The following is a 17,439-nucleotide window of genomic DNA, read 5'->3' as shown; positions in this document are numbered from 1 at the left end:
ACAGTTTAATTAGATTTTGATCATGAGTACCATCTCTGATCTACCATTCCAGCTGGCACAACTGGAAACCAAATAAGGACCCCACAGAATCTGTGAAAGTTCAGTATTTCAGCTGATTTGAAGAGTTAAGTAGACTTTTCACTGTTGTGGCGAAGGCACAGACAGATGTTCAAGCCAATACACAAAACTGCTTACTCTGCTTAAGTACTAATAGAAAGGTAAGTGGGGAAAATGTGACATCTTGGATTTGAGCAAAATGGTTATGGCACACGAAATGCCAGAGGAAAATTGTGAAATACAGGCATCCAATTTCTCACAGACAAACTGTTTAATTTTCAATTAACAGAAAATAGTTTCTTCTTTTCAGAAGAGTGAAAGTAAATGCAGAGAGTCTGTTAGAGTGGGTGGGGAAGAGTTTGACCTGATGGTCCGGAATCAAAGGGAACAGTTTGCAAGTCTACTTCCAGTCTCAGATTTCAGAAATTTATGTATTTTCCAGTACCCAGGCACTGTATTGAGGTATTCTAGCACAGTATACCAATGAACAGAGAATAGATGCTGGTAAAATGTCAGAGGTACATTTGTGACACACAAATACTATACTCCTTGATGCTTACATTTACAGCTTTCCTGCTATGTCACTAACCATTCAAATATGGCATTCTTCACTAATTGTTTCTAATTCTAGATGATTTTTCCTAGAAATGTACTTTTTTTTTAGCTTGATAATCATCACTGAGCTTTCACAGTGCAGTGTTCTACATCAAAACTCAAGTGAGAAACATCCCAAGTGACAGAGATTTTAATTAGCACATACTGTCTCATTCCAACCGCCACATCAGCTTGAAGTCCCTCAAGCTGAACTTTGCAGACTTAAATCCACAAAACTTTCATGCTTTTAGATCTGAATTCTGACAAATCACAAAACGTTCACAATATATAATTCTCCTTTTCCAAACCTATTCCTTAGTAACTAAACATTTTTTTTTTAGAATTTCAGATTATCTTCCACTTAAATTTAAGTATTTCAGGTTCCAAGCTGAATGCTTCTTTCAAGCCAAAGGATGTTTCTTTAAATTACAAACAAAGCTGGGGATTAACTAGTAAGATTATATTTAATCAGATAAAGAACACCTAGTTACTGTAACATATCCTCAGTTGCATGATGAGAGCCTAGCTAACACAGTAAACTCAAGAGTAGAGAGCATCTTGTTTTTCCACAGCTAAATCACACACACAAAAACCTCAGTGAAAGAACACAGAAATATTTTTGCTTTGCATGTATCTATGCTATTTTACTCTTAAAATTTCCTGTTCTTTGTGATCTCTACTGGTTTATACTGTCTTGAAATTAATCTATTTAATGTACACATTGATGACGTAACTCACAGTGAATGAATGTAATTTAACATGTTTATTATTCTGGCATTCAGGTGTCACAGAATGCTAAGTCTTTCAGGCCTTACTATGCTTGAATGGACTTACCCATTTTTAGTTTTATGCAGTGAATTTCAGAAACTACCACATCCACCACACTTAACATGAAATAGCTATCAACTGACACTGTAGTTACTTTCACCAAATAAAAGCTGTTCTGCACTTTACAGAAATCCTTTAGAGACATCTGAAAATACTGTAGATTTACAGTAGAGAAGATGACATGAAAGGGGTTGCGGCCACTTGTGCCACTTTTACATGCAATTTACCTCCATTTACACTGCACCTTCTAGGAGTGGAAAATATACCTTGGGGAGCAGAGGGCATTACTAAGGACCAAAGGTGCCATGGACACCTAGAACACAAGTTCTGTGCTGGCTCCAGCCAACTCTGGCTTTTAAGACTGCTAAGCCCTTTCAGTCCCTGTTCATCAGTTATGTTTGTAGATTTTTATATAAAGCATACTGGGACTTGAACTTCTGTTCTGACATTCCAATTTCAAAATGAGTAACAAAAATAAATACCTCATCCATTTGGATATACAGATGGCTATATGCTCAGAGAACTCAAACTCTAAAATAATAAGTTTATAGACAAGACTAGTTTAGCTACATATGTAAAAAGGTTTAAAAATGTAGTTTAAAACTTATTTTCAAGTCTCATGTCTCAAAATGGCTTTCACATCTCATGCATAATAAGACAAAGTCTTCATTGGACACAAACGTTTAAAGAAGTATCCTTAAATCATAAAAGAAAACCTGTTACAGCTTCAGCTGTTGTTTGTGTTAAAAATAGGAAATTAAAGTTTGTGATTAATGGTAAAGAAAATCTGAGCTATTGCATGTAACTATTGTATACTCATGTAACATTTTCTATCTTTAGGAGACCAATTAGCCTTCCTGATCAAAGAAAGTAAAAAAGTCTTGTTATTTTCTACATAGCTTAGTCTTAATTTTTCAGACATAAATTAAGATTCCCAGAAGAAACTGGAGGGACAGCTAAAAATAGATTTTCATTTCCCAAGTACCTTAAAAAGCTCTTCTTCCTTCCCATTACCTCCTTTTGGAAGAATATAGTGAAGGGGGATGACTGCCCCCAGAACTACATTTACAGACACTGGTAAGGCAGGACCTGTTCCTCATCAGCAAAGAGCAAAACCAATTCTAATCATCAGTTCTGGAGGAAAATCTATGCTGATAGTGGCACAAAACTAAAAAAACCCAACACACACCCCCCACATGACATCCCCACAAGCTAGAGACGAATGTGCTGCAAAAAAAGTTCTGTTTTCCTTAAAACGAACTTCCAGTGGAAAGATACGTCTTCTGCATTTTCCTCAAGTGTTCCTGAGTGCTCCTCAAGGGGTTTTTTTCCCAGAATAGAATCCTAAGAAAAAAGATTTCCAACCCTTCTTACATTTGAAGTTTATTTCTAGGTGTGGATTTATGCACAATATCTCACAGAGTTCAAGCAATTCCCTTTGATAACTCAAGCTAGCTGCATGCTTGGGTTTCAGGTTTTTTCTCTTCTCCTTGCCAAAGGTAAGGTTTTGTATCACTCCTGACAGACTTCCGTCTAATCTGTTCTTAACTGGAGCTTCACAAGTTTCTTGGAAAATCTATTTCAATGCTTCACCATGCTTGATATTCTGTATGCTAAAAGGCTTTCTGATCTTTCACTGTAGGTCGTGTCATTCTTGTAGACCCCCATTCTTGTTATTTTACTCTGGATTTTTCCTGTGGTTCCCATCTTTCTTAGAATACAACACTCAAAGTGGGTACACTACTCCAACGGAAGCCTGACCGATCATAAATAAAAAGCAGGCAGCTTATACCAGGAGTTTTGCAGGTAAGACTTCCTACATCCCAGCATCCTATTCACCCTGCACATGACATTACATGGCCTTTGTCCCATGACATTACTGGCTCCTGTTTTCTCCTGAAGTTTACAATAACCCCTGACTCCTACCCCCACCCCAAAATGCTGCTTAGCCATTATGCAGGCTTGCAAGTTTGACATCTACAAAATGGGAGGAAAGGCCAGTAACATCCACCAGTGAGCTGCAGAGAGCTCACTACAGGGAACCACTGTCCCTCTGAGAACTTCAAACTAAAAGCCTCCACTTCGGACATCCTAACCAAAAACCAGGCTTTCTGTTGGCATTGCATTTGTTAAATAGCAAGGGAAACCTGGAGTGTATCAGAACAAAGAAAGCTGATATACATTTTATTCACTTACACTTTTTTTTTTTAATAGGTAATATCTTGGGGCATTTCAATTAAAAAAAGAGCACCCCTAGTTTGTGTGAATATAGTGATAATATTAAAAAGCACAGCAAGCCAGCTGTGCCCAGCATGCCTGAGGTAGGAAATCTCTTACCTGCGATGAGCCGAAAGAGTCCTAAGAGGATTATGAAACACTGCCAGTTTTTCTTTTTCTTCTTCATTTTTAAAGGCTAAGTAATTTTCCATTTAGGAAGTTTTACTTATCTTCTGTACATTCCTCTCTGGAAACAATCTCTCTAGTTACTCTGAGAGGTAACCCAGCAGAACAACAGGAACAGCTGCAGCCAGCAGATTGCTGCTCCACTCTGTCAAGCAAACAGGGCTACTGGGAACAATTTTTTTTTAATTTTTATTTTTTAAAATAATCTGCAATATTTATTTCATTTGTGAAATAACTAAGCTTGTTAATCCAAGAGAAAAGCTCTGGGAACTTGTACCAAGGGCTTATGGAATCTGGAAGGAGGGAGGAAATGAATAAGGCCTTTGAGTGGAAGCCCGTTGTATAGTCACTGTTTACAGGAGAAATACAAGACTGGGCACCCATTAGGGAAAGAAAAAAAAGAGAATAATAGAATAGCTTTGACATAGTGCAGGGGAGGAAAGACAGCCTGCTTGCTTAAGAGTTCCCTCAAACAATGTTAATATTCTCTGCATTTTTCTCAAAGCTTTAAAGAGGCTCAGTGCTCCTCAAACACCCTGAACAAAACCCAGCAGTTTTAGATGCCCAAGAAGATGATTACTACAAGCTGGATGTTGCTTATGTATCTATTAAAATTGTATTATCTCTTACAATAATAATTTCTGCATCTCAACTAAAACTGAAGTGTGAATCCTCCAGTACGGCCACTATGAAAAAAGAAATTATTGTTCATTTTTATTTCGACTGCCAAAACCACAACAGCCAAGAGTTTTTTGTAGCCATGTACACAGTCACAACACATTCACTTGATAATCACCGCTCAAGGGATTTATGCAGAACAGCTTTCAAGAAATTTAGTTCTCAGGTTTCAATGAACAGTATTAGATACATTTTATATTTAAGAATAAAATTTTGAGACAGAATACTAGCCTGGAAGATAAATACAGGCTACAGTAAGTGAAACCATGTAAAAAAAGTCATATCAGATCAGCATAAACAGTATTCCTCCTACAAAATCATATCCCTATTTTAATTCTACCAGCAAACAGTAGCTGTTTTGCAAACAAACTGGCATAACAGGTATTTACAAATCTAAACATCATGAAAATCCACAGCTACAAAGAATTTCAGCATCAAACATATACTGTGGAGAAAGAATTCCATTAAACTCATTAAAAAATTATTTAAAGACATTACTTCGCAAACTGATAAAACCTCCTGCCAACATGCAGAATAATATCTCAACTATGCTCATTAGAATGGAAAATCATTACCATGGGATAGGTGAGTAGGGAAGAGACCATTTTTTTTTTAACTATACAAACACATTAAAATCTTTGTATTTGTATTCACCGTACATAAATGAGGATTTTATCAGTTTATTAACTCTTTAAGAAACCCTAAGTCCCATAGGCCCAAATTCTGTCCTTCAACTCCCACTGACCTCACTGAAAATCACAGATATGCATTGGAATTTGAGACTTACATCTAAACACAGCAACAAGAGCAGCATTATTCAGTTAAGAGCATTACAAGTCAATGAAGTGGCACTTCAAACAGAGCTTGTTACTACAAGATTTGACAAGAGAGAAAGTGGAACTAAATGTATTTTCTAGAACACAGCCATTAGAATACTTCAGAATTGCATTTGTCCCATTTACCTTTGAATACCTGGTTGGGGGGGTGTTGCTTGGGTTTTTTTGTTTGTTTGCTTTCTAATGAAGCATTGTTCAACCTACACAGGCAGAAAACTTAAACATGGTGATGTGGGCATTTCTCAATTTAAATAGCTAAAACAGCATTATTGAAGAACAATAAACAACTTATTTAAACAATATTAACCACTCATACGGCTTACGAAGCTTTAGGAAGCTACTCAGAAAAAAAGTCTTATCTATCACAATACTGAAATCCTTCAAACAAGAAAGGATGGAGGTAGCCACAAGAGTTTCCTCTTCTCCAAAGGACCAGAGGCTTTGACAAGCACTTCAACAATGCTCAAGCGATTTTCATTTACCATTCTATGACTAAAAAACAAACAAAACTTACAAAGAGCACCACTAGAAAATTAAGGGATCATCACATTAAGAATCAATTGAAAAGGGATTACAGTATATAGGAATATATACTCCTCCACCCCGCCACCACCAAGTTCTGTGAAATTCTTTCCTTAGGGCTTCCAAATGAAGCCAGTATTTCAAAGGAAGAGTTTAACAGTATATAAGTGGCATAACATTGGTGCTCCCTGTGCCAGCCGGTTTAAATACACAGAAGGCAAGTTCTTGTTCCAATACTCCTATTTTGTATACATCTTGGTGAAGGAAGGTATTAATGTTTTCTTTTGTCAGGCACAACTAAGACACAGATTAAGTTATCTGTGCAAGACGTAACTTTCAAAGATTACAAGAACACAAGTCAAATCTCCTCTCCTGTTCTTCCTTTCCAAATCTCAATGGTTTTGACTAAAAAAAAAAAAAAAAAAAAAATTAAGTTGAAGCTCATGGTTTCTTTAGGCCTTTGTTGCCTTGTGGATTTTATTGTTTAGCTTGATCGGCCACTGAAAAGGCCAGAAATTTTCATCTTAAAGCTATTAACTGCTTCACTCTTACAGCAGCAGTTTTGGGATAAGACTGAATTTTGTGAGACTGTTTCAAGTCACAATGTTTGACAATGCTGAAAGACAACAGAAGACCTGTTCCAGGACTGGAAACCAAAATGTGGTCTCCCGAATCCCAGTCCGTTGCCACAGAAGCAAGATCATTCATCCTTCTCCACAGAAAACACTAATTAGGGAATATATTAAAGTAATATGAAGGTAACAAGAAAATGTTAAAAAAAAGCTGTTAAATTACTTTTGTTTTAATTCAGAATGTGATAAATAAGCATGACTTCTGCTAGGGACTGCCTTCCTCACAGTTTCTGGGGGAAAATGCTAGATAAGTGTCGTTTTTGAGAAAAATGGTGTTAAGGGACTTCAGTATGGAAAGATTAGCCTTGGAGATACTTGTTAAAAGTCACAGACCTTGATACTATGAGTAAAGCAACTAGACAGTGCATAAAGGAGTACCAAAAGGTGGAAGGAAAAAACCAAGCCCTGAGCTTAAAAACTTCGGATAAATTCTTCCCAGGAGAGTATTAATGACGCTGGGATGCAGTTCCATGTTAAGCACCTTTGCTGTTAGAAATAAAGAATTTTTGCCTTCCCATATCCTCACTACTTAAACCTTGTCCTGAGCGAAATAAGCCTAGCTGGGAGAGCAGGTTTATGTGCTCTAGTTCAAATCAGTGAAGTGATCCCCATTAAAAACGCCCTCCAAAATTCGTTCTGCCAAAAAACCCAAACAACCCAAAACCAACCAACCAAAAATAAAAAAAAAATCCCAACACACAAATCAACCAGCCATCCTCATGCCCATTCACTAATCTGGTTTACAGTATGATCTCTCAGGAAACTATACTTGCACAGTTAAAGAGCCATTGATCTCCAGTATAATTGTAGGGTAGTATGAATAACCAGGTACAAAAGTGCACTGGCTTTACTGATAGAAAAATTATACCATGGCATGTATGTTGAAAGATTCTACTGTCTAAAAGAAGACCAAATGCTCCGAGACTGTGAGAAAAAATATGCAGATCCAGAACTGAAAAAGACAACAGCTTATGATTATTATGATTTCATTTTAGTAATTTACACTATCCCTGTGCCACGTGATTTGCATAATCTTCTCACTCTGTAAAAGATGAATACACTGGATGTCACCTGCAAGACCTCAACTCAAGCTTTCTGCTCTAGAGTTTCTCTTTCAAACCCAACTGATGTCTGCTTGGCCAAAAGCAATCTTGATGAAGTTGTTGAATTTACAAGCATTTGAAGCTTGTATGGATTAGATATTGATACTATCTGCTGGGGAATTATAGTCCCATTCTTTTGGGGCAGACATGGAGGAAAATAACAAAGATGAATTCCATTCATGTTAGATATCATACAATTGGTGCATACGATCTTCAAACCACATGAAATGCATCACTTGGAAAAACAAATGAACAATGAGGTCAGCTGTTACAGCTTGGACACCTACAGGTCTATTCCACAGATTTTGGCTATTAAAACTTTTTCAGTAACATTAAGTAACCAAAAGTCAGCAACTGACCAGCAAAATAGTGTGGCCAGCAGGAGCAGGGAGGTGATCATGCCCCTGTACTCGGCACTGGTGAGGCCGCACCTCGAATCCTGTGTTCAGTTTTGGGCCCCTCACTACAAGAAGGACATGGAGGTGCTGGAGCGTGTCCAGAGAAGGGCAACAAAGCTGGTGAAGGGCCTGGAGCACAAGTCTTATGAGGAGCGGCTGAGGGAACTGGGGCTGTTTAGCCTGGAGAAGAGGAGGCTGAGGGGAGACCTCATCGCACTCTACAACTACCTGAAAGGAGGTTGTAGCGAGGTGGGTGTTGGTCTCTTCTCCCAAGTAACTAGCGATAGGACGAGAGGAAATGGCCTCAAGTTGCACCAAGGGAGGTTTAGACTGGACATTAGGAAAAATTTCTTTACTGAAAGAGTGGTCAGGCCTTGGAACAGGCTGCCCAGGGAAGTGGTTGAGTCACCATCCCTGGAAGTATTTAAAAGACGTGTAGATGAGGCGCTTAGGGACATGGTTTAGTGGGCATGGTGGTGATGGGTTGACGGTTGGACACGATGATCTTAGAGGTCTTTTCCAACCTTAATGATTCTATGAAAAGGAAAATGTTTTACAGAGGCGCAAATCATAAATATTATCAGTGATAACTGTGAAACAGAACCAGTACGGTTAGTCTCTTCTTCTCCCTTTCCTCTTGCTGACCTGTTACCTTTTATACTCCCAGACTCACTTCATACATCTATCAGATGTATATTTTAGCTCTATCAGAACTAATTTTTATTTGGAAGTAGAAGTCAAGAATCAGAATGAAGATAAGCACTTGGGTTTTTTCCTGCTTACACCTCAGGAGCCTGAAAGGACAAAATTCAGGAGGCAATAGGTAGCACTTGTTAATAGAAAACAACTAACTAAATAAAAAAATTATCTCCTACAAAAACACCCAAAACATCAACAACAATGAAATGTTCACCCTAACCCTCTAGTGTAAAAGTTTTTGGAAAAGCTCTCTATGCATATAATATCTACTTAGTACTTTCCAAAATTACCACCCAATCATTTCATTTGCATCTTTTTAACTCAAAATACTATACTGAAATACTGTAAGCTTTAAGGACATCTCAAATTACAAATGCGAAGTGAAAAGCAACATGAGCTGTTGCCTCCTATCCAGGACACTAGCATATTTGACTTTGTACATTTAAATCCATATGGAATCTTACCATTGATCTTTCAGAATATCCAAACAAATGGCCCCAGTGACTGAGCTAATATTAGGATGCCATATTTTGGTGATAAACCGCACCTAGAAGGCAAGACAATTTTTAAAAATAAAAATGGTTATTAAATGCAGTAGATTAAGTAAACATTTTAAATGCACCACTTCTAACAATGTGATAAAGAAATATTAATTTAAGAAATATCAAGCTAAAAAACAGAACTAAGACATGTGATACCACTTATTTCAGGAGGGTTCAAGTTTGCAAGGCCACTTGTTAGACAGAGTCTTGCTTTACTTAAAAACAGATTACTGCCCGTCTGAGGACACCAAACTCATCCCTAACTGCTTTCCCATACACTGTCATGTGTGCACATCCCTGCAGCACACAAAGCCGTTTAGAAATATCCTCCAGCAGTACCAGCGTTTCAACATAAGCAGATGGTCAAATACCGACTTAAAATTTCTAACATTGTAAATACTAGAAAGTCCACTTTTTAAAAAGTGAAACAAGTTCCTGAACTATTAACATAAGCATTGGATCTCACTATTCAGCTGAATTGTTGGTAGCTACAAAAGGATGATAAAAATTTCCTTGGTGGATGCTACTACTTCTACAACCATCCAGTCTCATTACCCATATGCAGAAAGCTCTTCAACAAACCAAAACCTAACTGAATTACAATTATTTTTCTTGTTGAAAGGATCTAGTCCCAGCATTCATTCATTGATCATGTCCATATTTTTACACCAAAATAAAATGTATTCATGCTCGCAAAGCACAAATAAAATCAGTTTTGTTTTGTTTTTTTTAAAAAGATACTGAGAAAGTTAAAAACAGCATTTTCTTTTAAAAGTCTTAAAACCCAAAGCTGTCCTCTGAAAGGAATATATACATGCCTTTAGAAATGTATCCTTCATTTTCTTCAAACCCCTTATTTCAGGTTGCATTTTAAACTGCCTTTTAGTGACTTTGACCTGTCTCTCTGTTTCTCATCTCTACCTCCTCACCCCAAACTCCTGACAAACATTTTACATATAGCACAGATCTTCCAACTTTCACCCCTGATCTGCAAGCAAATCAGTGCAGAGAACACATTATTTGTCAGACACTACAGCAAAAGACTGTATATACAGGGCTATAATAAAATCGATGCAATCATGGTGTATAAATAGGCAAGACCATAACAGTTTCACTTTCCAGGACAGAAAATAAGAGATTATGTCAGCTGGGCCACTTATTAACTAGCTCAACTCTCTAAATCACTTTGAAAATGTAAAAAGCCATGAAAATACTAGGTAATTCCTCACAGTGAATGATGGCTAACAATGGCTGTCAAAGCACATACTGAACAACACAAAGAAATCTTTCAGATGAAAGGCAGAGCTAGACAAGCAAAAAGGCCTCCAATTCAAGACTACAGAGTCCAGAATAAGCAGTGCTATGCTACAGTGCACTGAGCTTCTAACAGCTGTCTATAAGCTTTGGAAATGGAAACCACCAAGCCCTAAAGCAGCAATTAAACCATGATCCATAGACCCATCTTCCAGTGTCTACGACCTGTTTCAGCTCTCCTTATTTTAGCTCCCGCCAAAACACATGCAGATGAAAGAATTGAAACCAACAGATATTTCATTAAGACTTTCTGTGTCTTTCACTCCAGCCTCAAGGAAGTCATTCAAAGGACAAGAGCCAAGAAGCTACGAGCTACTGGCACCTCTCCCTTCCTCCTCTTCCCCAGTTCCTTCCCAGTATTACATGGACATGTTCTTAGTTCAAAGACATCTTTCAGACAAACAGAAAACCAATCAAGAGGCTGAGTCAGACAACTCAGGAGTCTGCTGATTCATCAGAAGCCACTGAAGAAGGGACTAAATCAGGGCACAGGAATACACAGTTGCAGCTGCACACGGCTGGGGAGAACTCTATTCAGATTGATCCATTTAGGAGGGAAGTGGAATCACAAATCTAAAGTGCTAAAAAGATACAGTAAAGTTGAAAGGGCAATAAGTTGCGAAAAATGTATGAATGACTTTACCACAGCCATTTCTCGTCTCTCATCCACGTGCGCATGTTTTATGCATTCCTTCAACAGAGTTGCAGTAAGACCATTATATTTCTCTTAGTTCTTCAAGGCACACAACTGTACACCTCACTACTTAATTATTACTAGAAACTTGGTAGGTTAGACTCAAGACTCTAATAAATACAACTTATGGAGCCCAAGAAATTAAAAGAATCGATAATTATCTATTGCAGCATTTCTTCAATGATACTGAGGGGGAGGGAAGATAGCTTTACTTGATGTAGAGTACGGCTATCTGAAAACAGTATTTATCTTGCCAAAAAGAAATTACATGAGGGTCAATAATAAGGCACAAGCTCCTCCCCAGAATTTGCCGGTTTGTAGTTTAAGGAATAATCAGAGTGTACTTCTGACTGGATACGGCTATGCATCCTGCATTATTTCTACCTAAAAATGACAGCTCCAATGTCTGTCTAGAGGAGAATTAAAAAAATGGAAGATGGGTACTACAAAGAGACTACACATGCAAACAAATAAATAAGAATACTCAAAAGCAACTTGCTAGCCAAATTATTTTATGCAAAAAAGTGTTTACAGTACCTTAGGAGGATTAAACGGATATGTTTCTGGAATTTTTATCTCTAGTTGATACCTTCCACCTGCAAAAGACAAGAACAAGTTAGAAATTAAAACAAAAGAACATTACTCAAGCTTAATCTTTCATGACAATAAAGCTTACATTTCTAAATAGACAGGTTTTCAAGTAATTCAAATTTACTCAGAAGTATTAGCTAGAAGATACGTCTAAATTTCATATATTTTATAAACAAATGCATATAAAGTCAATCTAATACAGTCATATTTACTTATGCAAATAAGACTCTGTATTTCTTAGATATATTTAATGTGTACATTCTCCTATAGTTTCTTGTTTCCAACTTTGTAATTTCCATGCTCTATTTTAGTAAAATACACCAAAATATGAACCAAATACCCCCCAAGCAGATGAAACAGGCCACAGGAACGTTCAGGCTGAACATGGGATATTACTTTGACTCTTTTCCGATACCTCACCCCAATAAATTTGCTTCAAATTACACAATTGAAATTAACTGTATTTCATTTTAAACTTTCTGGAACTGAAGAACGTTCAACTGTTTTAAGAAAAGCTCCCATACTTTGAGGGGAAAAAAAAAAAGGAGGTTCCAATGTTACTTACTATGTTCTACATTACTGTCTGAAGTAGTTACTTCTATGCCAATTCTGCAAACACTTTGACACACTAGTACTATTAATATAGTTTGCAGGATTACAGCATACAATAAAGGATAGTATGAGCTTGGCAGACAGAATGACCTTCTACTGTCCTTTTCTAAACATTTCTCATTTTTCTCTCCCTGTTACAGTATCATTATCTATGTCTATTTCAATTATAGTTTTGTTAACATTCAAGTTTACTATCAATACAACCTCAAACTATCTCTGCCTGCCCACTGAAGATCATTTGCCAGGCAGCAGTTTAATGACAAAAACAACAGAGTATAACAAAACATATACACCAATTTAGACATTTAGTTTTTATAGAAACTGAAAGCATTTCTCCTCACTTGCAATTTTTTTTCTCATCCCACTGTTGTTCTTTCAGAAAGTAACCTTTTCCCTCCATCAATATACTTTGTTACAATTTAAATGTCCTTGAATTAAAGTTGAAGTATCTGCAATCTATTTCCTTTCGGATTTCAACAGTGATTTACTCTGTTGCAAATCACTCTATACAAAACCAGCTCTCAAGTAGTCTCAATATAGGCAGCAAGATTCACACGCAGGGAAAAAAAACTCAAAGGAATACTCTAAACAGTTACAGTCTATGGCACCGTTTTATCTGTGCCAAAATGCACATCAGCAGCTACTAACACCTCTCACTTTTAAAATGTAATTCAGTCTAATACACTACACCTGAAACTGGTTAATAGCAGTTTGGTATATTACACAACTTTCTACAGCTGGTTTTTCCTCACTTAATACTACAGTAACTTGAGAGAGAAGATTTAACAGACAGTACAATAGAAGAAAGGCCAATAAATCAAAAATTATAAATAGTTAATGTTTAAGTTGATCACTTGTCTGCTTACAGGACAGTACAGGCGAAATATTTTTGAAGACACGTACATCAACAACAGATCTTAAATTTGCTTTTCCTTTTGCCTGAATTGAAGCATAATTCAGCTGCAATTTTTCCTAAGAAACAGTATAATTACACTGTTCCTGGATTGCAAAAATTCATCAGTCCCTGTATGATTTTATTGCCACATCATTTTGTAAGGTAATATAAAACCTATCCGTAGGTATTACCACTTCTTCTGCTTACCATTAAAACTTGCCTTTAAAAGACAGACTACTACAGCCTTCTGCATAACAGGCTATTTCGCCACCAATTTTTCCCACCTGGAATGTACAAGTCCAAAAGATTTTAAAACTGCAGAGACTAATGAGTTGGTAATATTATTTATACAGTATTGTTGTCATGCACTGAAGTTTACAGTTAAAAATATAGGCTTGAAGACTTAAACTGAACAAATCTGGATATTCATTTCCTTAACACTACATTTAAAATGCAAGTGTCTAACAGACTAACTTCTGCATGCCAATACTTCTGCAGAATTTTTTTTAAAAGGACTATGCATATGTATGGTTTTTTTGTAGCTATTTAATACTTGAGATCGAATTAAACTGTAATGGCAGAATATTCCTTCTGCACTCCTACTGGAGCATACGTCTCACAATAGAGTTAGAGCAAGTTTTAACTATTTTCCTTGAAGAAATACCCTATTATAAATTTTGCAGTTACTGTGGCTCACATGCAAATTTGGCTTGAAATTAATACCGTGGTTATACAGGATTTAAAAAAAAAAAACCCAAAACAACCTATCTATTGAAAAGCTCTTGAATCAAGTAAAACCCAGCAGCCATTAACCTAGACTTTCAAAAGTCCTCTCTCCAGGCATACATGTTTTAACATGGGATGCAAACGTGTTTCTATTGAAGTTGTGTCTTGCAATATTCTGATAATTGATCAATATGAGTTGACGCTACTGACAGGAAAATAAAAGCTGTAAAATTTGTCAACAACAGATGGCATTCTTCCTCTCAGTCATAAACCAATGTACAGACATCACCTATAAAAGAACTTTGCAGCAGTAGTTTGTTTTCAGATACCTCACTAACTGTGGTCAACAATACACATTACTGTTGTTTCACTGCACAATGGTCCTAGAATTCCCTCCTGTATCACGGAATTGTCTGACCTGAACTACTGCATTAATTAGTTTTTCTTCATAAAGCACTTTTTGCGGTGTGATTGTTCAGATTACAGGAGATCAGTCAGTAATTATGCAGCATGCATTACTGTGTAGTCATAAAATGTAAACTACATACACTGGCAACCCTTCATAAATACATAAGGAAATAAATGCATAAAACTATGTTACAGAAATATTATCGTTCCAAAGTAAATTACTCAAGTGTCAGGAAATGTCAGAAATGGGCTGCCGGTAACTTTCATTTTGCTCCTTGGTGCATATGCCTTCTAGATTGAAGTAAGCATACTATCACATTACTTTTCCATTAAAGCCCTGCCATAATCAGAATACATAATAGTTTTAGCCCCCCAAAAGGGATATTTACTATATCCTCATCATTAAATGTACTCATATGTATGTAAGTATGCACGCATGCATTTCACATCAACAAATTCCACACTAAACACATATTGCTACTTTTCATTAGCAGGATACGCTGAATATGTGAATACATAGTGCTCAGCTTTTGAAATTTTGGTATAGCTGAATTATCCAGCATCACACAGAACCCAGTTCTGCAGACAGGCATTCAAATCTTTTTTTACCCTCTTCATGAACTGCTATACAGTTTTTAACTTGTGACACATGAATACATCTTTCATTTCAAATAACTCTCAATACATTCTCCAAAAAAGGTCCATTTTATAAGCTGAGTTAATGCTGACCCGGGGGGGGGGGGGGGGGGGCGGGGGGGGGGAGGGGGCGGGCGGCGTGGAGAATGGCAAGCCATGACAAACCAACTCACCCAAGGAGGATTAACTCTGTTTGAATGGAAAAAAACAAACATCAAAAACTGCCAAAACAACACCCTCCCCGCACCACTCAGATGTTTCCTAGTATCCAATTACTTAACTTCGCAACAGCTTAACATCTATATGTAAGACTTGGTTTTACAAGACCAACTATATTTGCAAAAGAACTATTACACTGAACAGAATGATCCACTTCCAAACAGGTCACCAGCACAACTATGTATTTTAGGTCCACAGCATAGTTCTCCTTTTAAATTGGAAGGCACATGTCATAACCAGAAGAAATTATCTTCTTTCCAGACATCATCTTCTGTCAACTAAACGCTAGTGGCTGATGAGATGAGAATAGAGAGACACAGGGGAAGGTAGGGAGGGGGGAAACCGTGATTATTTGCTAGATAGCAGAGGAACTCTGGGACTCAAGTTCTGGAGGGGAGCATCCTTACCACTACAGATGCTTCTACTTTTCTACTGTCTCCCTTCCACGCTCATTTCCTTTCTCCTCAGCTTCTGACACCTTCTACCCCTGCCCAATATTCTCCAGTGTTAACCTCTGTTAGGCTGTTTCCTCATCCTTTATCTGCCCTGGGCCCCAGTGGGGGTGGAGGAGTGGGCATTGGGGAGACTGACTCTGCTCTCAAGTCCAATGCTGCTGCACCAGAAGCTCCTAGCCCAGAGAAGCAATCACAAGGGATGTCCTCCTCAGTGAATATACAACCACCAGATTTCCATCAGTAGCCACTAATGCCTTCCAGTGCATATACACCTATACGTACACGACATTTTTCAGATATTTTCCCCACTTGATGAGAGTTTATTTTTCAACATACTGACAAACGGCACATGTCTGGTCTCTGGACAATACTCAAGTCCCACTCTTAGCTCCAACGCATGGAGCAACTAGAGCAACTGAAAACTTGGAAAATTGTTTTAATTTCCAACACAACAATTTATTTGACTGTAACATCCCTTGAGACTTTTTTTTTTTACTGGAAGTTCAAATTCAAATCAAAGTAGATACCTGGCATGGAAAATTTCAATAAAACACCATTTAAAAGTAACCAAGAATTTAAAAAAAAAAAAATTAAACAAAAAATCCTCATTTATCATCAAGGAACTTTAATAGAAGGTGTGTCTGCCAGCTCCATATATATTATACATAAACAGAGAGTTTACAAGTACGAGCAGTATTGAGTAATTTGGTATCTCTGATGAAGTATGCTATATTAGCTTCTATATGTAATAAGTTATCTTGCTTTTTCCAGAAGCAGAAGACTGAAGAGATGCACAATTACTGGTACCACCTTTAATAAACAAGAAAGTCAATAACGTGTAATTTTTGAAGACACCTATAGACATGAAGTTCTACTATAGAGTCCTCCACTCCAGCATAAATTAAGTATTGGGACCCATGGATGCCTGAGATTAATCCCAAATTTAACTTGCAATGGCATCTCTCCTTGAGATAGAAAAATGCAACATGTTTTTGAATGACCACCACATTAGTTCACAGAAATACATTTACAGTTACATTAGATTCTGAAGCTCAGTTTCTTGATGCTTCATGCCTAAGGAGTTTAAACTGTCAAGACAGTAAACTAACAACTAAAAGACAGAATTATATCAATTACACTACCCAGCTTATATCTGTAAATTAACCTTTGATATGGGATAGTCTACCTTACTGTAGAACAGATCTGTCTTCAGGCAACACAGAAGTTGAATTGAAATATTTTTCAAGCTTAAAATTTGTATTTAAAAAAGAAAAATCAGACTATTTTAAAACACGTAGCTCTACATTTTTATGGTGTAACTTAATTTTACAAACAAAGCATCTCAAGACACATATTTGAAGTGTACAATGATTGCATACACAAAAACATTACTTGCCTTCATATGGTGTGTCCGGAGGTCCTGCTATTTCTCCTCTTAATTCTGTAAAATTCTCATCTACAAGATCTACTTTAATTTGATTTTTGCTCGTCTTAAAAATAAACAGAGAAACAAAGAATCATAAGTAAGCATTTAACATACAGATTTCCCCCAAAATATGGTATTTTAAATTTTTAGAATAGTAGTTTAAAACAAAAT

General features: G+C 37.0%; 1 protein-coding gene across 5 annotated transcripts in view; it reads right to left on the bottom strand.

Moving 5' to 3' along the window:
* Window positions 1-17,439, bottom strand: part of UBE2K (ubiquitin conjugating enzyme E2 K) — a 42,661-nt gene that overhangs the window by 6,380 nt on the left and 18,842 nt on the right. For 4 of the 5 annotated variants that reach the window (XM_075148966.1, XM_075148969.1, XM_075148968.1 and 1 more), the window contains 3 exons: window positions 17,239-17,332; window positions 11,838-11,896; window positions 9,215-9,297 (listed from right to left, as the gene is read on the bottom strand). In XM_075148966.1, the coding sequence (XP_075005067.1) occupies window positions 9,215-9,297; window positions 11,838-11,896; window positions 17,239-17,332 (236 nt within the window). The remainder of the gene's footprint in view (window positions 1-9,214; window positions 9,298-11,837; window positions 11,897-17,238; window positions 17,333-17,439) is intronic. The other variant, XM_075148970.1, reaches the window with a different exon arrangement.

The sequence above is a fragment of the Calonectris borealis genome, chromosome 4 (genome assembly GCF_964195595.1).
Source record: "Calonectris borealis chromosome 4, bCalBor7.hap1.2, whole genome shotgun sequence".
Lineage (NCBI taxonomy): Eukaryota > Metazoa > Chordata > Aves > Procellariiformes > Procellariidae > Calonectris > Calonectris borealis.
This window is presented reverse-complemented; position numbering and strand designations above follow the sequence as displayed.